This window comes from Balaenoptera musculus, chromosome X, assembly GCF_009873245.2.
Source record: "Balaenoptera musculus isolate JJ_BM4_2016_0621 chromosome X, mBalMus1.pri.v3, whole genome shotgun sequence".
NCBI lineage: Eukaryota > Metazoa > Chordata > Mammalia > Artiodactyla > Balaenopteridae > Balaenoptera > Balaenoptera musculus.
The window spans coordinates 94273512-94299388 of NC_045806.1; the positions used below are offsets into that span (position 1 = coordinate 94273512).

General features: G+C 43.3%; 1 protein-coding gene and 1 pseudogene across 1 annotated transcript in view; one reads left to right on the plus strand and one right to left on the minus strand.

Annotated features, from left to right (window-relative positions):
• The window catches only part of TRPC5 (transient receptor potential cation channel subfamily C member 5), a 138480-nt gene extending 112879 nt beyond the window's left edge, over window positions 1-25601 (minus strand). The window contains exon 1 of the mRNA XM_036839958.1: window positions 25224-25601. Within this exon, the coding sequence (XP_036695853.1) occupies window positions 25224-25601 (378 nt within the window). The remainder of the gene's footprint in view (window positions 1-25223) is intronic.
• LOC118888913 lies at window positions 6122-21424 on the plus strand (annotated as a pseudogene).
• Window positions 25602-25877: the final 276 nt, after the last annotated feature.

Here is a 25877-nt window from a genome sequence, read left to right on the forward strand (position 1 = left end):
CATGGAGGGGTGGAGCTGAGGATTAAAAGCATGGATAAAATTCCAGGAGATTGTGAAATATTGATCTTAATACATTTTTTTAAAAAGCTCCAAATACTCAGTTTAACTGGAGAGAACAGAACGTGGATGATGGAGATTCTCATGGAATAGACAAATACTGTTTTAATCGCTAGTTTCTTTTTGCTCTTAAAAAAATTATTTTGGAAACCCACAGTTGCTGGCGAATTGACAGAAGGACGAGCTACGGTTTTCATCATCTTTGCCTCCTTCCCAACTTGGATGAGGGATTCCCAAGCAGGGAAGTGGCCAGAAAACAGGGAGTGGGAAAAAGGTGGAGGAGAAGAAAGTGGAGAAGTTTGCAAGAAATCTGTTTCCTTCACGGAGTGGTTACATCAGCCCCTGAATAGTTGAGAGTTCGCTACACACTGGTCATCAATTGCTTGGGTGGAGCAGCGAGTAAACATTGTTAAACATTTAGAGGGAGCCGCTACAAACAAGCAGCAGGAAGTGAGCAACTGGCTCATAAAGTAAATCGGACACAGGAAAGAATCATCTCAGAAATTAACATAAACCTGCAGGCTAAGGAAGAAGTAGGTCTGAGTGGGCCTGGTAATGAACATAAACACAACAACCGGCATAAAGCCTAGAGGTGGGAGAGATGGCAAGTGAGCAATGTATCATAGTCTGCCTGGGAAGAAAGGAGCTCAGATCCAGAATCTGCTCCTCCTCGGTGGGCAGGGGCATTTCTTAATCTCTGTCATGATCTAGAGGCGGAGGTGGGGGGTGGAGGGAAGATGGCTTATGGCACAGGATCCCCTGGGTTACACTGGAGGTACATGTCTGCTGCCTACCATGATGCTCTTCCTGTCCGCTCTCTCTACCCATTTCCTTGCTCTTTCTTTTCCTACTCTTTCTTTCTTCCCCTCTATGTCAATGCTGACAGCCCTGTCCAAGACACACAATGGTACTGGTGAATAATGCTCAGCCCCGTTTGTGTCATGGAGCTGAAAGGTTGCCGTCTATGCCTAGAGTATGACATGCTTTCCAGAGCCATCTGATTCTGTTGTCTTTGACTTGGTGCTCAACAAGGAGCCTCTGATTCTCCATTTGTCTTTCTGGATACATGACACCAGAGAGTAAATCTTTTCAAAAGAAACTGGTCGGCAGTGACCAACCGTGTCCTCCTACCAAGACCACCTTTTCTCCTCCAGTCAGCCTTACCATTCACAGATTGCCACACCCACCTCATTCACTGCTCTCTGTATGTATATCCTTGTGGCATATCCTGGGTGGATCCCCACTTCACTGCCACTGAAGGGCCACTGTAAGCCCTGACTTCTTCCGTAGATCTCCCCTTAACTTGATCCCACCCCTTACTGACCACCCAGATGTTGTGGGCACTAGGTTATATCCAAGATGTCACTCTTCTGATGCAGGCTTATATTAGTTTCTAATTATTTCGTATATGTATTTCTTGCTTCTTCAATCAGGCTGTGAGCTCTGTGAAGGCAGGGTTGTCTTAGTCTGCTCTTGTTTTCCCCATAGCATCTAGCACAGTGCTAGACACACAGCAGGCACTCAGCTAAAAGGAATTGGTTCTTATTCTCAAATTAAGACTCTGGCTCTTGTTTAGAAGCCTGGATCCACACAACTGGAGTCCGTGTGAGCTAGTGTCCTTGGGTCTTTCCTTTCCATGTCTAGCTGAGAAGGTAGACATTCTAAGACTCTCAGGAAGGTTAGCAAATGGTCTCTATAGGGAATACCTCGAGGTCACAAAAACCCAGGACAGTCCCTGCTTGTCATGTCCACAATGCTATTGCTCCAAGATGGAGACTCTGACCCAAAGACTACATATTTCTACTCCTCTTCCCCCCTCTGCTTCTTCCCCTCATCCTGCTGTTCCTCCCTTCCTAGACTGTGCCAGGACCATGGGCAATCATCAGGACAGCCACGGTAAAGAAAGAGTCTATAATTAGGGTCAGAGCTTTCTGATAATAATCAGGACTTTGTAATATGGTCTACAACAGGGGCCAAACAGATAACAGGTAACAGAAGTAAAAGCTAAATGTGGGTACATATGCATAATTTGGATGAATAAATGGTAGGAGTTGGTGAGCTGCGGAGCACGTACCCTCTCAAAGGGGGCATCTGCTGCTCAGCTCCTTGCTGCGATCAAATTGCTGTTATATGCATGAATGAGGACCCAGTGTTGTAATTTTTCAAGAAAAGTCAGAAATATGGATTTGGAGGTAGAATTTCCTAAAGTCTTCAATGTTGGCTCAAAAAAGTTAAAGATAGTGTGCATGCCAAACAAAGTACATATATGAGGCAATTGAGGCTTGAGTGAGCCACTGTGTGACCTTTGAACTAGCACAGAAGTTGCTAGGAGGAATGGGAGAAGAAGCTGGACATTTAGGCAGGGGCCAGATAATAAAAGGCCTCACATGCCGTGAGAAGGAACTTAATGTGATCTGTTGGCCATAGGGAGCCACTGAAGAATTTTAATCAGGAGAGTAGTGTGGTTGAACAAGTGTTTTACAAAGATCAGTTTGGCCAATGTGTGGGGAATTGGCAGTGGTATATGTGCTGATAAATGTTTAACAAGCAGCTTTCCATTAAACAAAACAAAACAAAAACAAAAACCTTGATTTGTAGTGTTTGCCAATTTCTGTGGTGTAAATACTCCCACTGTGGCCAATTTCAAGCTACCAATATGACACCCTGGAACACAGAGCTGGGAAGAGATGCACACAGCCAGTTCTCACCAGCTGGTGTAAGCCAGCCCCAGCACACCACTGGATGAGTTTCAGAAAGATGAAACTACTTAAAAGATATCAATAGTCCAGGTGAAAAGATGGCAAGATCTTAAACTAGACAATGATTCTAGAGATAGAAAGGAACAGATTTAAGACATTCATTGGATGTGTCAGGTAGTACTGCAGGGAGAAGAAATCAAGGATGTCAGTTTTCTGTATTGCATGCCTGATTGAATGGTGGTGTCACCGTTGGAGATAGTGAATACAGGAGGAAGAGCAGGTTTAGGGTTTAAAGGAAGTTCAATTTTAGACATGTTGAGTTTGAAGTACCTATTGGGACAGTAGCAGGAAATTGTATAACTCTAGCATGAATGTTGAAGGAAAAAGGTCAGGGCTGAAAATGTATCAATAGATGTGACAGTCTTCAGCCTATAACAGTAGGTTGAAACCAAGAGAGTGTACGGGGTCAGCCTCTGCCCACCTTGGCTCCCGCACGGTCTACCCCAAGGACTCAGCCCAGCCCCAGTTTCCAGAGCAACCGAGACTTGAGGTAGGAAGTACCCAAATGACCAGCCTCAGCCTCTTCCATTCCAAATTCCAATCTTTAAGGCTCTGCATTAGGGTACTTTCCCCTTTTGAATAGTTTCTGAATTCCAGCTTCTTCCCTACCTGTGCCCTAGTTCGTAAAACAAGATTTCTCCCTGGATCCCTAGTCTTGAGTTTCTGTTCACACAACTGGTTTAACAGTCCAGGTCTATTATATTTTCTAGATTATCCAAGCCTTTGATTATCTTTGAGTTGTTTTACAACTCTGCAAATTGTAATGAAAATATTTCTTGCCTGGCAAAATGCGATTGACTTGTGCATCTATATGCAAATTTCTTTGCATCTATTTGTAAATTTCTTTCAGCATTCCTGATGGCCTATATCAGGGGTTAGCAAACTTTTTCAGTAAAATGCTGGATGGTAAATATGTTAGGCTTTGTGGACCTTACAACGCTGCCACTGTAGCAAGAAAGCAGTCAAAGGCAATATGAAAAGGAATGGGTGTGGCTGTACTCCATAAAATTTATTCACAAAAACAGGTGACAGGCTGGATTTGGTTTGCAGGTCATAGTTTGCAGACTTCTGGCCTCCTGGTTTCCTCACTAATTAATTAATGAGTGAAATAAAATCTTAGACATGTGTCCACTTGTGTTAACTTTAAATTTGCATGAGGATCAGGATTTAACTTTTTTTATTTTTAAATTATCCTTCAACAGCCATTTTGTGTTCAGATCGAGGACAGGTGGAAAACTGAATTTTATTCTTTTCTTATCAAGTTTTGCCTTCGCTTTGAACTCCAAAATTATACTGAACGATCTTGAGCTTCCCATTAAAAATCATGTTTTTTTAAAAGGTAAAAAAGGGTGGGGGTAGGGGGAGAAAAGGGAAGGAAATCAACACACCAAGAAATTAGATTTGGTTCATATTATCTACAACTGTACTTCTAAACAAACCTGGTACATGAACCGACTTGATTGAATTTTTAAATTTGCAATGATGTGGGCTTAGGGCATGGCCACTAAAGAAGTTACATTGCCTGCCTCTTCCTGGGGCTTTGCATTCAGGCCCTAATGAGTTTGCTCCTGGATCTGCCGTAGGTCTCCCTGTTGAAAAGCTGACATTATATGCTAGGATCCTTCTGGATTAATGAACATGAGACAGAGTCACTCGGCTCAGAGCTCATCGCATAAAACACCTGCAGTACAGTGAACACTGAGCGAAAGCCCGCTTCTTCATATTTTCAGCTAAATTCCACTGCCAGAGGACACAACAGAGGAACAGATGATGCTCTACTTCCACTCCCAGGACTGGCTAGGGCTTTTGCAAGGTTACTGTTCTCAAGGGGCCCGAATGATACATTCATTTCCATTAACCTCATCACTGCACACAATCTGCTAATTGGAATTCTCCTGAACCCTATTGTTACCAGCTTTAGGCAGGCGCACTTGCTGGAGTTTATCACAGGCTTCTGAAATTAAACCCCCCATTTGTAATTAATGGGCAGACCCTTATCAGGAACCACCTCATTCATACCCACAATGCTGTCTGGTCATAGGCTGAACCTCTCCGAGTGGTACTTCCTCACACAGCTAGCCTGATAGCATCATGTTGGAAATGAATCTCCCATCTTGTGCCAAGATTTAGTGAAATTGCAATACCTCTTTTCCACCTACTGAGTCTCCTCTTCCCCACCCTAACATGCCAGATAAAAATCAATGTTCAATCTTTTTCAGCAGTCCAAGGGACTGTTGGAAATGAATTTCATTTCTCTGTATTACTCAGAAATGAAGAACGCTAGCATCTAATCACGTCACATGACCAGCTGCCCACTCTGCTGTACCTACAAGGTCAGTTAGCTAGTAGTGGTGATGCATGAGATACTTTGGAGCAGCCATTGGTGTCAGATGGGAAATAATTTGTTTCCCAGACTATGGTAAAAAGAGAACCATTATAATCAGAATTCCCTGGATCATCTCAGCTGATTTCAAGGTCAAAGTGTATATAATTTAGATTGGAAGACTAAAATGGACAAAACTTATTTGCGGGCAATGTCACAGAATGCACCTGATGTTTTAAAAAAGTCAATATTTACATGTAAAAATAAATAATGTATGTAACAATGGCCAGCATTAGCCTGATTAGCAGTGGTGAATATAATACAAATGGCTACTGGTTATTGAGCACTTTCCATATGCTAGGTACCATGCTGGAGTATCTCATTTAGTCCTCACCGTGGCTCTGTGCTATAGGCATAATAATTATCCTCACTTTACACCTGAGGAAACTCAGCCATAGAGAAGCTTAGTGCCTTGTCCAAGGTCACATGGCTAGGAAGTAGGGTGACCAGAACTTGGACCCAGGCAGTTTGGCTCCAAAGCCTGTCCTGTTAACCACTATACTACTTCACCTCCAACCAACAAAAGACCAACCATTTGATTTATTACATCAACAAACAAATCTACAATCCCAACATTGAATATTCAGACATATTAAATCACAGGTTATATTGGATATTAATTAACCTCATCAGGTAATGTTCTACCTTAAACCCAGATAAACATTATATAGTATTGCTCAAGGTTTGGGAGCCCACAAAACCATTCTTGATTTCTCATCAGATGGGGGCTCTTAATTTTTCAAAAGACAGCAGCTAAATCTATGAAAAAATAATACATAGCTAACTCCATAGGTTGTGAGAGTTTATAATTTCAGAGTTCTAGTTGTAGGAAACCTGGAAAGCCATCTTTCTCAAATCTAGATTGTCACAAAGAATTAAGTGAACCATTCCATACATTTTCTTTTGCAAAATACTGGTTATAATGAATGGTGAGGCCATCAACTCCAAAAGTAAGGTGAGTGTTTGGATGGTTATTGGAAATAACGGAAGAGGTAAAAGAAACCAAGGTAGGAAGGAGATACGTTACGGGTAGCTTTTAGGGAGCCAACCCTCTCTGAAGGATTCCTTTGTACTGTTAAGATATGCCATTTCCCAGGAAATTGTGAAAATGATGCAATGAGTTGAAAAACAATAAATCAGAGGATATAGGTTATTACGGAGATGGGAAAAATGTCAGAAGTAAAGGTCTGGTCGTTGTGTCTCTAGGGCTGCACAGAGGAATGGAGCCCCAGTGTGCCAATGTGAGTGTAGTTAGCTTTGCAGGTAGCCCCCTGGTGGAGTTTGAAACATATAGCTGTTTAGGAAAGCCACTGTTCTTGATTCATTTTTTTATAGGTCATCATGTAATTTTTAAATTAAATTTCTCTTGTAGATTGCTTTACTGGAAAGAGGACGCTGCCAAGCTGATTTAGAGTTTTCCATGTCATTGCTTATCACCTGACTAGTGGGAGTTTGATAGAGATTTCTGGAAAGTGCTGAGAACCCAGGTGCAGAAACCTTGGTGATCCAACCAGGGCACAGGACCATGTGAGGGCTAGGGTAACCCGATTGACATCAGATATATCGCAGGATTCAATACAAATAAAGGTCTATTATTTTATATTTTTTCCAGTGGGTAACGATCTTGATAGGAGCACATCTGCCAGCAACACAAGATCAGAATGAACAAAAAGAGGGTCTTTCATGCAAAAAGAGGAGTCGGGAACCTCTCTTTTGTTTTAAGTAGTTCATAGCCATAGAATTGAAAAGTATGTTCATTGCCATAAATTGAAAATTGGTAGGTATCACCAGGAGACCCGGTTTAGGCCTAGAAGAGCTTGAGTGATACAAATTAAGCTCAATTGGTTCTCAGAGTGTAAAGGATTATAAAAGGGTAATTTTCACCATTATTCTCAAAAGCTGTGTGGGATAAACTCGAATAAAGAAAATGACCTAAAGTCAGCTAGTGGTAGGTAAGAGACCTTTTAGAAAGGTATAAAGAAAACCAGACCAGAAATCTAGAAGCAGAATTCATGTTAAATAATGTCAAGAGTATTCCCTTTGCCAATCATGATTTTCATCTCATGCTCCGTACACATGCCAAATGATGTTTTGTTTTAAAGTTGCTCAGTTTATATGCAGGCATCGGACTGAAGCGTTATATGATTGGAGGACGAGCTTGAGAGAGGAGACCGTGTCACATTCATGAAGCAATTATTGAGCCCCACCTTCCTGCTTCTCTCAGTTATCCACACCCGAGGCAAGCCAGGCAACTGGCACCAACCTCCAGAAGTAGAATACTACTGCTCAACAGCTATTTATTTATTTATTTATTTATTTTATTCTTTAAACACAATTAAAAATTGTTAGACTTTTTTTCTCATTAGTTATCTATTTTATACATATTAGTTAGTGTATATATGTCAATCCCAATATCCCAATTCATCCCACCTCCCCCTTTCCCACCTTGGTGTCTATATGTTTGTTCTCTACATCTGTGTCTCTATTTCTGCCTGGCAAACCGGTTCATCTGTACCATTTTTCTAGGTTCCACATATATGTGTTAGTATACGATATTTGTTTTTTTCTTTCTGACTTACTTCACTCTGTGTGACAGTCTCTAGGTCCATCCACATCTCTACAAATGACCCAATTTCGTTCCTTTTTATGGCTGAGTAATATTCCATTGTATATATTGTACCACATCTTCTTTATCCATTCATCTGTCTATGGGCATTTAGGTTGCTTCCATGACCTGGCTATTGTAAATAGTGTTGCAATGAACAATGGGGTGCATATGTCTTTTTGAGTTACGGTCTTCTCTGGGTATATGACCAGTAGTGGGATTGTCAACAGCTATTTATAATGTGGGCATAGTCCCTGAGGAGGGAGGAAGTTAATTTTTCTTTACATGACTATCCTTGATCTTTTCAGCAAAGGAAATATTATAAGGTCATCAACTATCTTCCATTTTCGAAGTCTCCAAATAGAGGTAAAGCATCTATCTGCAGGGTTGAATTTTGCATATCTGGCCTTGCTGGTTGCCAAAAACATCTCTAGACATTGCCAAACGGTCCTCCTGGGGTGCAAAATTGCCCACAGTTTAGAACCATTAAAGTAGAATGTAAAGCAGAGGCTTGGTTACATGGCAGCAAGGCAAGGGCTCAGGCATAGCTACCAAAAATACAAGATTCAGAGGACACCAGCAGCTTGGCTGACTGGATACTGAAGTGCTGAGCTGCTGGCCTCCAGTTCTGAGAGTCTCTGTGACTAGGAACAGGATTAGTCCCAGAGCCTGTACTAGAAGAGTCACCCATGGGAATGAAGGGTCTTCATCTGGGGGTGGTGGTACTGAAGGGCTACAGTGGCAGGAAACTGGGCAGGTCATTATGGAGATGACCTTTCCATGGCATGGTGCTATGATTCTATTATCTTCAGCACCACTGAAAAGGGGCCAAGGCACATGCATCTCATGGAAGTAACATAGTTAGCTGCCTTGGTTATCGTCAGAATGGAAACTCCATGAGTTATGGATGTTTTGGGAAAACATGAGACAAACCGACAATGAACACTCATGGCAGGAAACTTGTTTTATTGGTTGGTACTGCTGGAGGCACCTTGGGGGAATTTTGTATTTAGGTTCTTTCTTCTTGAACTCTCTGTACCTGGAATTTCTGAGTGGCTTCTCTCAGAAACACCCATGCAACAAGGAGCCCCTTGCTCTGCAGCAGGGCTTGGCTAGAGCTGGGAAGCCTTTGAGAAAAGAAGCTTGAGCCTGGGCAATGCCAAGAAGCTTAAGCTGAGCTAGCACAGACGTCTCAGTAGGACTCTTTCTTCTTTAGCAGAAAAGCAGGCACCATGACAGCACACATCATAATGAGAAGTTGATTTTTTGGTATTCGACAGCCAGGATTAAATTCCTGGCTCATAGTAATAAATGGGGGCATATTTAAAAAAGAATACATAACTTTTGATTGACAGGAAAAGTAGCTTAAATCATTTTGTGATTGAAACTGTGAGTATCATGTGGACATCATCAACGGCAAGCAAGGTTTTTTCCAAACACAGTCTTTGACAAAGTTTACTAATATCCATGTACTGTAGTGCATTTACTCATATATTTTCCCTCTATTACATTCCGAGAGGAAAAACTTAAGAAAAATGCCCCTCCCCCATAATTTCTCCCTCTTTCACACATTACTTTTAATTGTATTGCTTTGCACTGGCAGCTGTGTTGTCAATCGTGCCTTCTCAAACGGATTGCCTTTTGTTCTTGTCAGAACAGACCAAGTGTTAAAGGAAAGGAGCAGGAGATTGGTTGCCTCTGGCTGGAGACGGGAGAAGGGAGAGCTACTCTGGGTTTCTAATCCTACTGCTACTGCCTCTTGCCTCTTTTTCTCCCAGTATGCTTGCATGCTAAGAGTGTGGGCTGCTATCTTCCCTTGAGAACAGTAAGCTATGTGCTGCTCACTGCTGAATTAGGAAAACATCAGCTGTCTTGTCCTTATTTCCCTGAAGTCAAACATGCCCCAAATCTGAAACTTGGAAAGGCAAAGATATTTTCAACGTAAAAATGACCTTTCACCCACTTGCAAAACACTTCCCTCCCTTTGAAAGACACATGTAACCAGATACCTTAGTGCTGCAAGGAAGTCTTTTCCTCTGTAGCACCTTTTCAGGAATGCAGGCCAGGGCTAATAGAAAGGAGGCCTTGGAAGGGACAGAGTTCCAAACTAAATTCACTACTGCTTAATTTTCTCCTTCATATTCAGTCAATAGGGGTTAAGAATCTCAAAGAGTGACGAAAAGTTGCAAGAGTGGTAGTGATCGAGGCTCCCAGAGGCTTGGTTATTCTACCCCCGATTTCTAGTTGGGGAGGAAACAGCACCCAGCTCTTAGAGGGCTCCATAGACACAGGGGATTGTTTGTCTCTTGTCAGAAAAGAGCAGCAAAGTTGATCAGGTATGCAAGGAGGAGGCTTAGCTTCCAGCAAACTCTCCTTCATCTGTGGTCTCATGATACTGTTCGTTCATGAACTCGAGACTCTCTGGAGGCCCCAGACACACATTTGAGAATTTGGGGCAACTGACACTTGCACAGAATTGTGTTGGGTCTTCTTTCATACCTTGCCAAGTTTCTGTTCCATCAAATTAACATGGGGGTGTTGAACTCTTTCAGAGGCTAGAGATTACTATGCCTTGGATTGGTTTCAGTGACAGAAGAATGACTAGATTGCCACTATGTTTCAATTAATCCTGATGATTCTATGATTAAGTGGACCACAGCCAAACAGATACCCACCAGAACTCCAGAGGTTTTATTCTAGAAATGCATCAATGGCATCACTCCCTGTGGAGTTATTAGTGAACTCCCCTGTGGTTTCTATATATACTGGGGCTCTGTATTCTTGCCTCTCTACTAAACCAATTATGTGTCAGGCACAGTACCTATTTAATGGGGGTTTATAAAGTAGTTTTAAAACAATTTCAAAACAGTTTTCATTTCTCTCCACTGCTGAAATCATGGTTTTGAAATTGGGTGGCCACATTTCCTTCTTCCCCATCAAACCCTCCTCAGCACCTTTGGGCTGCTCTCTCTAGTATGGAATTCTTTATTGAGAATGCTTTCCTAGGTAGTGACGTGGCACACAGCAGGCTAAGAGGACGTACTCCTTCCTATTTCTTGACTCCGTCTTTGCGGCAGCAGCAGTGGTGGCTGCAGTGGATTCAGTAGCCAACATACAGTTCTTTGTTCGTGTCCAGGAGCTACACACCCTATAGCCGACTAGCCAGGAGACAGTTACTCAGATCAAGGCTCTTGGAGGCTCACTGAAGGGCATCACCCTGGAAAATCAAATGGTGCTCCTGGCAGGCATGCCTATGGAAGCTACCCTTGGCCAGCGTGGGGTGGAGACCTTGACCACCCTGGAAGTAGCTAGCCACGTGCTTGGAAGTAAAGTCCATTGTACTCTGGCCTGTGCTGGGAAAGTGAGAAGCAAGACTCTCAAAGTGGCCAAAAAGTATGAAAAGGAGGGGTGGTGAGAGGAGGAGGAGACGCTGATGGGCTGGGTCAAGTGGCAGATGTAGTACAACTGTCGCTTCATCAATGTTGCACCCACTTTTGGCAAGAAGAAGGGTGTGCCAATGCTAACTCTTAAATCCTTTGTGATACCGTTTTTTTTTCTAACAAAGCCACTTGGTGCGGTTAAAAAAATACTTTCCTATCTTACAGTTCATTCCCTCTAGGTACAAGGTGGGTCCTTGCTCCTCTGACCAACTTACGGATGCTCAAGGGTCTTTCAGGAAATATTTCAATCTGGTTCTAAAGAAGCAGCTCAGGATTGAGAGTGCTAGCTCAGTGTTCTCGTTAGACCATAGTCTTCGGTCTGGTTGCTAGATTGAATTCTCCAATCCTGAAGACCAAGGGGCATGGAAATGATACTACCACCTGAACTGTTCAGTTGAATCTATTAATTCAGGCTTCCTCTTAGGTAGTTTAAATGAAAAAGTAGTGGGAATAACCAAAGAACGATCTCCAGTTAAAGATAGCTTAGCTCATTCGAGTAGCTCCCCCCAAATAAGACCTATGGCATTTTCTCCCAAGTAAGCTCCAGGATCCAGAGAACACTTTCCATTCTAATCAGACAAGCTATTACCCAGAAAAGCTTAGCAATGACGGCAGAAAAAGCAAGCCCACCTTGTTGGGCTTCCTGGTTTACAAGTGGGAACCAGCTAATTTAGAAATCAGCAGTCTCTTATTAAAATGATGGAGACTTTAACACTGGAAGAAAGAAATCAGGTTCCCAATAGGGAAGGTAGAAAACTAATGACAGCAAGGCCAAGTCAGGGCTCACCACTGTGTACCCCCTCAGTAGTCCAAGGGAAGGCTATTTGGCTAGCAAAAGCTGTGAATTATGACCACATAATAACAGCCAGGGACTGTTGGTTACAAACTAAATAGGTTTGGTTTTTAGACACAAATGTGTCTACACATTGGCAAACTCTAGCTAAAACAGCCATATAGACATTCTTTCCTTCGAACGCAGATACTTAAGCACTAAACTGGAAACTTAAAGATAAAAGAATGATGAAGCATGAATACTCTTTCACCCAAGCTCTCTTACATCAGAGAGAGACACTAAGACATTTAAAGCATCACTTAAAACAACCCTGTATTTTTATGCAGAAAAGTTAAAAGATTTAGAATACAAGTGAACTTTGCTCTTTGCTCCAGACTTGCTGTAAAACTCAGGGTATCGTTGTTTTTTTTAATACATCAGGGTGAACCTTTTTAAAGAATGAACAAAGTGCTAATGACCTTAATATACAAAGAGTTTAGACAAACAGTAAGAAAAAGATGAAGATTCTAGTAGAAGAATGGGTTAAAAAATTAACAGTAGATACAGTGGAGAAAAGACAGCCTCTTCAGTAAGTGGTGCTGGGAAAACTGGACAGCTACATGTAAAAGAATGAAATTAGAACACTCCCTAACACCATACACAAAAATAAACTCAAAATGGATTAAAGACCTAAATGTAAGACCGGACACTATAAAACTCTTAGAGGAAAACATAGGCAGAACGCTCTATGACAGAAATCACAGCAAGATCCTTTTTGACCCACCTCCTAGAGAAATGGAAATAAAAACAGAAATAAACAAATGGGATCTAATAAAACTTCAAAGCTTTTGCACAGCAAAGGAAAACATAAACAAGACCAAAAGACAACCCTCAGAATGGGAGAAAATATTTGCAAATGAAGCAACTGACAAAGGATTAATCTCCAAAATTTACAAGCAGCTCATGCACCTAAATATCAAAAAAACAAATAACCCAATCCAAAAATGGGCAGAAGACTTAAATAGACCTTTCTCCAAAGAAGATATACAGATTGCCAACAAACACATGAAAGGATGCTCAACATCACTAATCATTAGAGAAATGCAAATCCAAACTGCAGTGAGGTATCACCTCACACCAGTCAGAATGGCCATCATCAAAAAATCTCCAAACAAATGCTGGAGAGGGTGTGGAGAAAAGGGAACCCTCTTGCACTGTTGGTGGGAATGTAAATTGATACAGCCACTATGGAGAAAAATATGGAGGTTTCCTTAAAAAACTAAAAATAGAACTACCATACGATCCAGCAATCCCACTTCTGGGCATATACCCAGAGAAAACCATAATTCAAAAAGACGCATGCACCCCAATGTTCATTGCGGCACTATTTACAATAGCCAGGATATGGAAGCAACCTAAATGTCCATCAACAGTGGAATGGATAAAGAAGATGTGGTACATATGTACAATGGAATATTACTCAGCCATAAAAAGGAACGAAATTGTGCCATTTGCAGAGACGTGGATGGACCTAGAGGCTGTCATACATAGTGAAGTAAGCCAGAAAGAGGAAAACAAATATCGTATAATATTGTTTATATGTGGAATCTAGAAAAATGATACATATGAACTTATTTGCAAAGCAGAAGTAGAGACACAGACGTAGAGAACAAATGTATGGATACCAAGGGGGGAAGTGAGTGGTGGGATGAATTGGGAGATTGGGATTGACATATATACACCACTATGTATACAATAGATAACTAATGAGAACCTACTGTATAGCACAGGGAACTCTACTCAATGCTCTGTGGTGACCTAAATAGGAAGGATATCCAAAAAAGAGGGGATACATGTATACGTATAGCTGACTCACTTTGCTATACACCAGAAACTAACAGAACATTGTAAAGCAACTATACTCCAATAAAAATTAATTAAAAAATTAACAGTTGATTCACAGAAAAATAAAACAAATTACTTATCATATGAAAAGATGTGAAATACCACTTATAATAAAAGAAATTCAAATGTAAAACAATAATGAGATAGTATTTTTTACCTGTCAGATTGACAAAGGTGTTTTAAAATTGATTTTTTTTGCAGTCTGTGATTGCAAGGATGTGGGAAACAGGCACTTTCACATACTGTTGGTAGGAGAGTAGTTTGGCAATATATATAAAAATTAAAGGGGGCTTCCCTGGTGGCGCAGTGGTTGAGAATCTGCCTGCCAATGCAGGGGACACGGGTTCGAGCCCTGGTCTGGGAAGATCCCACATGCCGCAGAGCGGCTGGGCCCGTGAGCCACAATTACTGAGCCTGCGCGTCTGGAGCCTGTGCTCCGCAACAAGAGGCCGCGATAGTGAGGGGCCCGCGCACCGCGATGAAGAGTGGTCCCCGCTTGCTGCAACTAGAGAAAGCCCTCGCATAGAAACGAAGACCCAAGACAGCCATAAATAAATAAATAAATAAAATTAAAAAAAATAAATAAATAATGCACATACTCTGTGATTCCATAATCTTATTACTAGGAATTTACAGATAATAATCACGCAAGTGTTCAAAGACATGTATACAAGGATATTAATCACAGCATTGTTTAGAAGAACAAAAACCAAGACCTAAATATCCTTGAAACAATTTAAATGTTCATTAATAGAGGACGGGTTAAATAAATAAGGCACATTTATATGATATAATACAGTATTGTCATTAAAAAGAATACAATAAAGATAAATATCCTCACAGGGAACGATGTCCACAGTGTATTGCTAAGGAAAATAAAACAAGTTGCAGAACATTTGTGAAGAGATGTCTGTGTGTGTGTGTGTTTGTGTATATTTGTTTCTGCTTGAATATGCATAGAAAATACCTAGGAGGACATACCTATATCATTAATAGTGATGACTTGTGAGAGTGGAAATGGGATGTTTTTCTTCACATGCTTTTATACTCTTTTAATTCTTATAGTATTACTTTTATAGAAAAAACTCCAAAATAAACAAATGGATGTGGAGAAGGGTGGTGGTGACCTTGGACCCTGATACTTGAATAATTTCATACCTCAGTTTAAGAGTTAAGAAATAAGGGAGGGGAGAAAGTAAATATGACAAATATTCATTTTGGTTGGGTAGACAAAGCCCAAACTGTCTTAAACACCAGGTGTCTCAGTGGGGATAGAGGCCTTCCCTCTGCAGGCCCACTAGAAGGTGGGGAGGCAACTATCTGCCTATTTGATGACAACAATATGGATTGGAGGATTTCTAGAGGTCATTTTTAGCCCCAAAGTTCTATCCGCTATTCTGATACAGATAATGGAGCTGATGATGCCACAAACATCAAATCACTCCAGGTTGCCCTTGAAGAGCCGAGGGGTATTTGGAAATTACACTGTCCAGCTTCAGAGGTATTTGTTATGGGTCATCACCCCCCTTTTCTTGGGGAGGAGGCAAAGGTGGTAGGCTCACGAGAGATTTGTCATGGGGCCGGCTTCTTTTCTTTCTCTGATTTGGATTTCTTTGGAAGGTTCTTTCAATGCCTTTTTAATATCTGGCTCGCAGCCCTCCTTTACTAATGGACAGGCAATAGCAATCCACTTGATAGCAAGGTGAACCAGGAAAATTTCCCTCATTCAAGCCCCTGGTAGTCATGTGCTGATTACCTTCCCTCTACCGAGGACTTCAGAGGGCTGACATACTTCTTAGAATAGAGACTAGCTGCTGGATTGGGGTCACTTAATCCTGCCAGAGGTAACACAGTGTGCACTTATCGGTAGGTCCCTGAATCTGGGATGGCCCTCACTAAGGTGGCTTTCCTTCTGACTCCAGAGACTTGCTGCAGATACAAAAAAACACCTCCTTCATCCTGTCTTGTCTGGTGGCTTCACTATCCTTCCAAGCCCAGGCTCGATTATCAGTGACAATTCAGCATGGTTTGAGGGGTCATTAACCAACCCTCTTTCCTCAAACTATCAACCCTGTGCCTGTATTTTGAACTCTATTCTATAGGAAATAAGGAGCAACTGTGGTCGTGTGAGTGACGTGATCAGATACCTATGCACCCACATATACAGCACTTTCTTATCTCTCACAGCATTACACTTCGACTCATTGTATGTTTGCCTCCTCACTTCAATTAAGTTATTCAAAGGGACTTGGTATCCAGCTGGGTGTGGGTGGCTGAAGGAGAGAGTGAAGATGAAGACATCTGCAAGGTTTCAAATCTAGATAATTGAAAGGATAAATGGAAGGGTAAAGGTGCCATCACCTGAGAAAGGATACACCGGATGAGGAAGAGGATCTGGAGGGCAAAATGAGGCTGGCACGAGGATTAACAACACAGACTCTGCTGCCAGACTGCCTAGGTTTGAATCCCAGTTTGTCCACTTACTAGCTGTATGAGCTTGGGAAAGTCATTTAACCTCTTTGTGCCTTGATGTCCCCATTTGTAAGAATGGATAATAGTATTGGGTTGGCCAAAAATTTCGTTCAAGTTTGTCCATAAGATGGTACAGAAAAACCCGAAAGAACTGTTTGGCCAATGTAATATCCTGCGTCACAGGATGGTTGTGAATATTGAATAAATTAATATAGGTTTATGTACTTAGAGTGGTGCCTGGCACATAGTAAGTGCTACCTTAGTGTTTGTTAGTGTTTGACACAGGGAATTTCAATGGTTGAGGTACATTTAAAATGTATTCTGAAATTTTGAAAATAAATTATGGATCTTCTGATAGATAGTGGGCTAGAAAAGGAAAAGTCACAGAGCTCTGGACAGCATCGATATTGAAGCAAGAGAAAAGATAAGGATTTTGTAAAAGAGACTAAGAGGCAGAGAGGGAGGAGGAACCAGGTAGGCTTGATACCCTGGAAACCAAGAGAGTTGTCAACCAACGAGATTAAAATGGGACACAGGCATTGTACCTGTGAGTACGGGGAGGGGCTGGAAGAGAGGAGGGAGAGAGTGCCATTTGGGGAAGAAGATAGATAAAAGGAGAGAGAGTCAAAGATCAATATGGTCAGCTCCTCACAAATATTTTTTGAGGGTCAGACCTGTCCAAAAGGCCCCTGGGTGATCAGTGGGTCCAGCTTCTTTCTTTCATCCCACATCAGTCCTCTCTGCCCCAACTGCCAATCAGAGGACCAGTAGCAACCACCTGGGATAGTGGAGGGCGTTCACCAAGGTCCCACCTAAGGAGCTGCTCAGCCAGTGGCCATACGCTCATTCTCCTTTACTACAGCTGGGATCAGAGGATAAAGAGGGAGGGCAGATGAGCACAGGAGCCCAAGAACTACTGTTTCTGATAAGACTCAGGGCCCACCTGACCCCGTGTCCTGACTCTGAGTGAGGTATCTGGGGCCTTCCTCCATGAGGTTAACCTCATGAGGGTAACAAGAGTCCCAGGCATTGCTTTCACCACCAGCCCTTCACTCCAGCACCTACCGTGAACAGGCCACCATCATTCCCACTACCCACGTCATTGCTCATTCACTTCCATCTGACAAATGTCCTGTCCCCTTCTTTCTTCCTTTCCAGCTCAAAGTTTATTTCTTTTCTCAAATGTTCCTCCCCTGAAAGCTCTTTGTCTATTTGTAACCAGAGTGGCCTTCTATATTGTCCACATCACACGTTTTGGATAATGTGACACATATTTCCTTGCACCTTTCTATTTCTGTCCCACGTTTGTTGTTGGCATATGGAAAGGAATCAGTACAAGGCAACATTCGGTGCTCTGGGATAGGACAGCTGGAAGGAGAGATGGGAGGAGAGTGCTGAGTTTTGCACTGAGATTTCACACTTGAACGGAGTTTGCAACAAGAACCATAAGTTGAAAAAAACCAATATGATGAGGAGCCTGGGGTGAAAAGGAGACAGAAGATGGCTGTCCTCTAGATAACTGCGCATATGAGGTGAAGGAGGAGGGGGGCTGTTATACACAGCTGAGATCCACCTACCCAGAGGAGAGGAGAACAGGAAACTCCCTAATTGGACATGTGTATGTGGGTCAGGGCCATATACAGCCATGAGTGTGAGGCTACAGAAAGGAAGCCCTGTGCTGGTGGGAACCCTGAAGGGGGAGGGGGGGTCAGTCATGGCTAAAAAAACCTCATGTGTTTTTATTTAGTGACTTGCTTTTGAGATTATTTCATAGTCTCTTCCTTGTGAAGTATTATGCAGCTAGCTCCCTTGGTCTACTTGGGACCAAGTTTAAATAATTATATTTTTCTTTCTGAAAGGTAAGCATCACTAGCTTAGGTCTTTTGTGTCCCTTGGAACACAGGAGGCCAGGCCCACTGAGAGGGGTGGACTGGCTAGACAGCCTGTGTGTGTCTTTTCTCCCCATGAGACTATAAATGTCTTGAGCGCACTCACTGTATCTTTCATTTTTATCATGAGGCATATGATTAGTACTCACACACACTTAGAAAATTGAAAAGAACTAAACAGAATGAATCATTCGCTGGAACTTTGTTATGAATGAGTTGTTTTAGATAGACACTACTTGTAGCTGCTTTGTTGATTTTCTGCTTTGTTGTAAGCGTTACTGCTTCTGATGACTCCTCAGAGGCAGTGTGGGGTGGTAGAAATAGTGGCTCGGGAGACAGGAAGCATTTGTGCCAGTTGGAGCTCAGCTGAGCGACCCTGGACATGTCATTTCAGACCAAATGATCTCTAAACCCTATGATTCTGCTCTGTGAGTGAAGTAGGCCGTGTCTACAAAAAGTCAGCCCAGATACAGGAGAGGAGAGAATTCACTTTATCAGTTTGGCCAATATGATGCCGTGCGGTCATTCTGACATTTTCTTCCAATGAAGTGGCTGATTTATTTTCTTGACTTGATTGACACAACGCATGTTTTTGGCCTAGAACTTTGACTTTGGAACGAAACTCAGAATCAAAGCTGTGACTCATTATTATAGCGATAAATACCTATTGTTATATTGGGCAATTCAGGTAACAAAGACTTAATAATATTTTGTAGTAATTCTAATGATATGAGTATCATAATTGAATGCTATGTGCCACAAATTATGCCAAAAGTTAAAAAATAATTCTCATTTACACCTCACAACCACTTATGATGTAGGTAATATTAACCCCATTATACAGATAAGGAAACTGATGCTCAATCAGGGCAAACAACTTTCCTAAGGTCAGGCAGTCTGAACTCTTAGCCACTACGTGCTAGTGGGTGCTTAATACATATTTAAAAATGAATAAATGAGATTAGCCAGCAGGAGTTATCAGCATGGCTTCAGCTAGTAGGAAGAGGAACAGTACTGCTTCCCATGTATTGAGTATTCACTATGTCAGGCACCGTTCTAAGTAATATACATGGATTATTTCATTTAATTTTCACTAGAACTCTATGAGGTAGACTCCATTATTGTTGACATTTACAGATGAAGAAACTGAGGTTTGGAGAGATTAAGTGACTGGTGCAAGGAAGCACATCTACTAAAACTGCTAAGACTCCAAAGTCTCTGCTCTTTCTACTACTCCAGGCTGCCTGTAAATAGAGTGACTTTTGCAGTTCTGTTCTTTACTTTCTGCTCTCCTGTTGAGTACTTGAGATTTATAGGCTAGACACTGTAGGCCTCTTTTTTTGCACCAGTCACCTTTTCCTAGGCCCTCAGTGTCCCCTCTACACTGTGCCATCTCTCCCTGGGACCAAGGATCAGATAGGAGAAGGGGTAAGTGGAGGGCTTTGTTGCTGATTTTCTACAATCTCAACACAAACACTTATCGGTGTTGTTGAGACTTAATCTCGCTAGCTCATCTGTGAGACCAATTTTAATTTGGAGCCATCTGCCACAGACAAATGAGTAATTATGGCAGAGCCCAGAGGGGTGGGCCATGGGGAGAAGGTTGGCTTAGCCTCTTGCCACCTGCCTGCGTTGACGCAAGTGACCAAGAAAGAAAATTCCTTGGGTGGGCTGTTGATGCAGAGGCCAGCAGCTCTACCTCCCTGTTGCTCAAATCCTTAGACTCCAGTGAACAAGGAGGGATGAATGGGAGGTCATGGCAGCAGAAGAGGCTCTCCCTCTCACCGTACTGGCGGTACCTTGTGGTGGGCACCACTTGCCAGCTGGTCTCTCCACACAATATGACAGGCTAAGTCAAACTGATGGAGTGAAGCTGAAAATAATAGTCATTGAACTCTGTCTAGCATTAACTTTTGTTTCAGAAGACTTTAATATAGCTTTATCTTATTTCTTCCTCACAACAGCCCTCTATATTAGGTAGGGGTGGGCATTGTGAGCTTCATTTTATAGATGAGGAAATTGAGTTGTAGGGTGATTCTATAACTGGACGCTTGTAAAAGACCTTATGACTTGCCCAAGGTCACCCTGTTAGCTACAAGCTGGCTAGCACCTCAAACTCCAAATTAGAGTCTGTCATTCTGTCTTCTAGACCAGTGGTTTTCCAGTTATGCTTGCTCTTCAGGGCCAAGGAGTTATGGGTGTGTGTGTGTGTGTGTGTGTGTGTGTGTGTGTGTGTGTGTGTGTGTGTGTGTGTGTGTGTGTGTGAAGAAGTGGGGCTTTTGGCCCTGACCTGCACTTAAACTAGGGCAGCTCTGCTTGGGTCTGTTTGTTTTACGTCTCTGTAGGATTTCATTTAATGAAAGACTCCGCTACCGAAAATGTTTGAAAACTACTTGTCTAGGCTAGTATTTCGAGAGTGTAGTGGGTTGAACTGTATCCCCTCAAAAGATATGTTCAAGTCTTAACACCTGGTACCTGTGAATGTGCCCTTATATGGAAAAAGGGTCTTTGCAGATGTAATCAAGTTAAAATGAGGTAGTCCTGGATTAGGGTGGGCCCTAAATCAAACGGCTGGTGTCTTTATAAGAGATAGGAGAGGGAGATTTGGACACAAGCACACAGACGAAAGGCACAGAGGAGAACCCCATATAATGACGGAGGCAGAGAATGAAGTGATGCAGCTACAAGCCAAGGCATGGAACAGATTCTTAGAGCCTCCAGAAGGAACCAGGCCTGTCAACACCTGCATTTCGGACTTCTGGCCTCTTGAACTGTGAGAGAATACATTTCTTTTAAGCTACCCAGTTCGCCGTACTTTGCTATGGCAGCCCTAGGAAATGAATACAGAGTCACATAGACCTCTTACCTAGAAACGGGTTGGGGGTGGGCTTATTAACATGCTGATTCCAGGCCCAAACCCCAAGATTCTAATTCTGTAGGTATGCAATGGGGCTCAGGAATCTGCATTTTGACAAGTTCTCCATATGCACAAAGCTTCATCTTTGAGCTGGTTTTGACCATAGACAGACACAAGACTCCGCTCTGGATTGGAGCTGGATTTGCGCCCCCTGCTGACGATGCTGCTCTAGTGGTTCCAAGAGTCAGTGGGCCAAAGGCGGTAGGTTTCATGGACAAGAAATAGGCTGGTATTAAACCTTCTGTAGTCCAACATTTTTTGAGAGACTACAGAGAATAATGAGAACTATTTAAGAGTGTTTTCCCCAAGGAATCACAAATCCCACAGGTGGCCAAAATCTAACCCTAACGAAACAGGCTGTAGTGGTTAGGGAGTGGATGCTTCCAAGAGGGTCGGTTTTCTGGAGTAGCAAGAAGACCACAGAATAACACACATGCGCACACACGCACGGAGTCTTCTACTTGTTGTCTGGTGCAGGAAATTCTATCTGATAGAGCATCACCCTTTTTACTTTAAGATTTGGTACCTATTAAAAACGCAGGTGTCCATGTGAGTGATGATACTTGAAGCCAGGGTCAGCCATGTACGCCCGGCCTCCAGTCTTTATCTGAGAGCAGTTTTGATAGGCTAGAAGAGGAAGAAGAGCATGATGGGCTGGGGTAGGGGTGCAGCAGAGGGGGTCTTGCTGCCAACCTGAAGCCAAACTCCTTGCTCAATAAAGCCAAAGAGGGGACTAGTTTATCCACCCAAGACTGATGGAGGTCAGCTGTGCCCGATCCTTTGGCGAGCTGGGGGAGGGCCCACATGATAAGGGACAGGTGTTTGGATTCTATGTGTGCGAAGAGTGCCTTCCTGAGAGTAGCCTGCCCAGCTGGACCCAAGGTCCTTCAGGAGTCCTGTGTTTGCTCACATCCCTGACTGCTCCCAGGTAAACAGATCTTGTTTCTATCTCCCAGAGAGGCAGGGCTCCAGCACTGTGGCAGCCTGTTGTTATAGTTACTGATATATGACTTACCACAGCAATTGTCAGAGCAATGGAAGAAAATGCAATTTAGTAGCGGCCGGTGGTGGGGTTTAGGAGAGAGAGGAGAAAGGGAGGAGAAGGCTGCTGAAGAGACTGGGGGAAGGAGCTGATAGCTCTGTGGGTTTGTATATACAGTACGATGTACGGTGGACAAAGGAGGTCTTATATTGGCAGTGAGTCTGAAAGGCCCTTGGTGAAAAACAGCCTGTCCCCAATAGCTTCACCCAGGTTTCATAGGCCTGACATTCTACCAGTGGTGCTTCATTCCTGTGAGTTAAGCACTGCTTCTATCCAGGGGAGGTCATGCCTTAGATTGCACTTTCGAGTGACTTTACCTGGCGCCTTTCTTCCTCGGGGTTTGCCAGAGCAATGGGGAAAGATGGGAGAAAGGGTTGGCCATCAAATAAGGACTTGGCCTACTTTCAAAACTCAGATAGGGCTGCCATTGCTAGTCCCCTCTTCGGAAATTTCCTCTGTGCTCTCCCCTCTTTCAAAACAGTTATGAAGCTAAATGGGATTGAATATGAAAGTCCAGGATGTCTTGTTCAAGCAGCTAGCTATGTGCTTTTCTGGGAGATACACTTGACTCCTTCTTGTTCATCAGCAAGAATTTATCTATCACCCGTTATATACTAGGCACCGGGTCAGGTGCTGATGGGGGATGCATGGAAACAGTTGGGCATTAGAGTACGCTTCACATTTAAGAAACAATCTAGTTACAGAGACTAGACATTTATACAAGGAAGGCTGGCCAGTAGTACGTACTAGTGTGCGATTGGTGTCAAGTGAAGGGTAGAGCCAATGGCTACATAATCTCAGAGGTGGACAAGATCATGGAGCAGAGTGGCTGGGTAAGCCTTAGTTCAGATTAGCACATTAAATCACTCAGACACTTAGCAGGGCTCTAGGGAAAAGGGGCCCAGAACAAATCAGCTGTGATGGGGATGGGGACGTGGACTGGGTAGGGACCATGCTTACACCTCTCTGCTTAGCTGTATATCCAAATCCTATAGGCCTGTCCTTTCCAGAGAGGTCATCCATCCTCCACTCATCTATCCTGTCTCAGAACTCCTGCGCTGGGAGTTCTCAGACTTAACTCAGACTGCCAGGAGGGCAGGATAGCCTAGTGGTTAAGCAGGTGGGGTTAGGAGCTAGGCTGCCTGGGTTTGAATTCTGGCTCTGACATTTATTGTGACCTTGAATAACTGACTTAACCATCCATTGGCTCAATTTGTCTCATCAGTATCATGGGGACAGTAATAGTAGTGCCTGCCTAACAGAGTAGCTGAGAGGATTAAATCGTGTAAAATGCTTAGCACAGTGCAGATGCATCCTATTCATTCATAAAATAAATATTTACTGAGTGCCTTTGATATTGAGGGCACTTTCCCAGTGCTGGGATACAGCAGCGAAGAAGAGAGATAAGGTCTCTTCTCTCTTGGCACTGTGTTAAATGTTGATTCAGGCCCTTTACCCAAGGAACTTTTAATCTAGTACCTTGCTTTCTGCTCTGTCAATTCCAATTCCTAGTCTGCGAGTTATTAGTTAGCTTATTTTCATTCCTTTTTGTTTAACTAGGCAAGTATTAAAGCTATGAATTCCCTTTAAACCCAGCTTTGGTCATGTCCCATAAGATTTGATGTTGAGTGTTTTCATTATCAGTGTTTTTTAAGCACTTTGCAATTTTGGTTTTGGATTGTACTATTTCTACTTTTTAATGTATTGTGGTATTCCACGTTGGATGACTGTATTTTCTTTGTTCCTACTACCTGTGCCTACTATGCTCCAAAGGAAGAGAGACAGTGGGGACCTGTCTAACTTGAGGGGTTTAGAAGGGACTAAGGGGGAGACAGGACTAGAAAAGACCATTAATGAAGGGTATTGAGTGCTAGGCTTCATGGGCTGGTTTCTCTTCTAATGAAGAGACATTGGAGTCACTGAAGGGATGGACAGGAATGACAGGATTGTTATGCAATTTGGGAAAGAATAAGCCAGTATCATTGTTCAGGATGGCTTGAGGGAAAGAAAGAGGCTAGAGGCAGGGAGTCCAGAGAGAAGTTTTCACGTTAGTCTAGGACAGGGATTCTCAAACCCGAGTGGGCATCCCAGACCCCTGGAGGGCTTGCTAAGACACAGCTTGCCGGGCCCCACCCCCAGAGTGTCTGATTCAGCCAGTCTGTGGTGGGGCCGGAGACTTTTGCCTTTTCTAACAAGTTCCCCTGGTGATGCTAATGCTGCTGGACTAAGAACCACACTTTGAGAATCACTCATGTAGGAGAGAGATGATGAGAAGCACAGGAGGAGTGGTGGGAGCTGGGCTAGAGAGGAAAGAAAGTATGTATCAATATAAGATATTGGGAAGGAAGAACTCACAGGGCTTGGGGATGGAGCCTGGAGACAAGGGAGAGGAAGGACTCGAAGATGACTCCAGAGTGTTAAACGCAGGTGCCTCAGAGGGTAGGAGAATCACAGAGGCAAACCCCTGAACATCTAGGGGTGGAATGCATTCACATGCATGGAACTGGAGAGGTGTGTAAGCCCCTGTATCCATTTGCATCTGTGCCGTGGCACTCAAGTTGAAAGGCCTCCTGTCCTTCTTCAGGAGAGAGCGGGTGAGAAGGGGAAAGCTCAGGTCTGTGTTTGGTTTCTCCTTGTCCCCCCTTTCAGTGAGGAAGGAAATGAAGATATGGAGCAGGGGTAGGGAGGGTAGAAGGAGCCTGACTGTTCTGGAAACAGAGAAGACGCTTTTAGGTCAAGTGTTGAAGGTATAGGGGCAAGTACCAATAAGGAAAAAGCAAATGAGTAAAAACTCAGTGTGGGCCATGCGGGGTAGCTCTAAGACCCCACCTGAGATCACTGATGCTATTCCTGAAAGCAGAGGGCTGCCATGATAGAGCTTCTCAACTGCAGCCCGCCTATAACCCTCCTTAGTTTCAAGGCTTCTGACCCTGCGGTGCTCTGTTGTCCCTGGCTACCTCCCCAGCTGTAGGGGCTTCTTACCTGCTTCTCTCCACTGGGCCGCCTGTAGCTGAGCAGAAGCTCCACAGCGCCCACCACTTCCTTGCGGATGGCGTAGAGCAGTGCGTCACCGACGTACACGCTGTGGTTCAGCAGTAGCTCCATGATCTCCAGATTCTCGTTCTCAATGGCGATGAGCAGGGCGCTGCGGCCCAGTGGGTCCATGCAGTTGATGTTGACATTGTAGTAGATCTCGGCCTCCTGGAGGGCCTGCTTCACGGTGGCGTAGTCCCCCTTCTCCACGGCACTGAGGAAGGCCTTCTCCTCTGCAGAGAGCTCCGTCTCAGCCCTCACAATTTGCAGGGGGATTCGGTCTCTGTAGGGTGAGTAGTTGACCCTTTTGTAGTACAGCTGGGCCATGGTTCATAGCAATTTAGAAACCTGAATGAGGAGAGAGAAGGAGACCAAAGATATTCTTAGATACCTGAAGGTCTCAAGTGGCCAGTTATGGAGGCAGCCTTGCTAATGACTTGGAAAATCCTCACCTGTTTTAAAGCCACCATCCTTCTCCTCTTGCAAAGGAGCATAGCAGAAAAAGCCCTGGTTTCTGGGTCAGAAAGACATGGGTTCAAATCCTGGCTTTACCAGGTCTGCGACCTTAGGTAAGTTACTCAAGCTCACGGTGCTTCAGTTTAT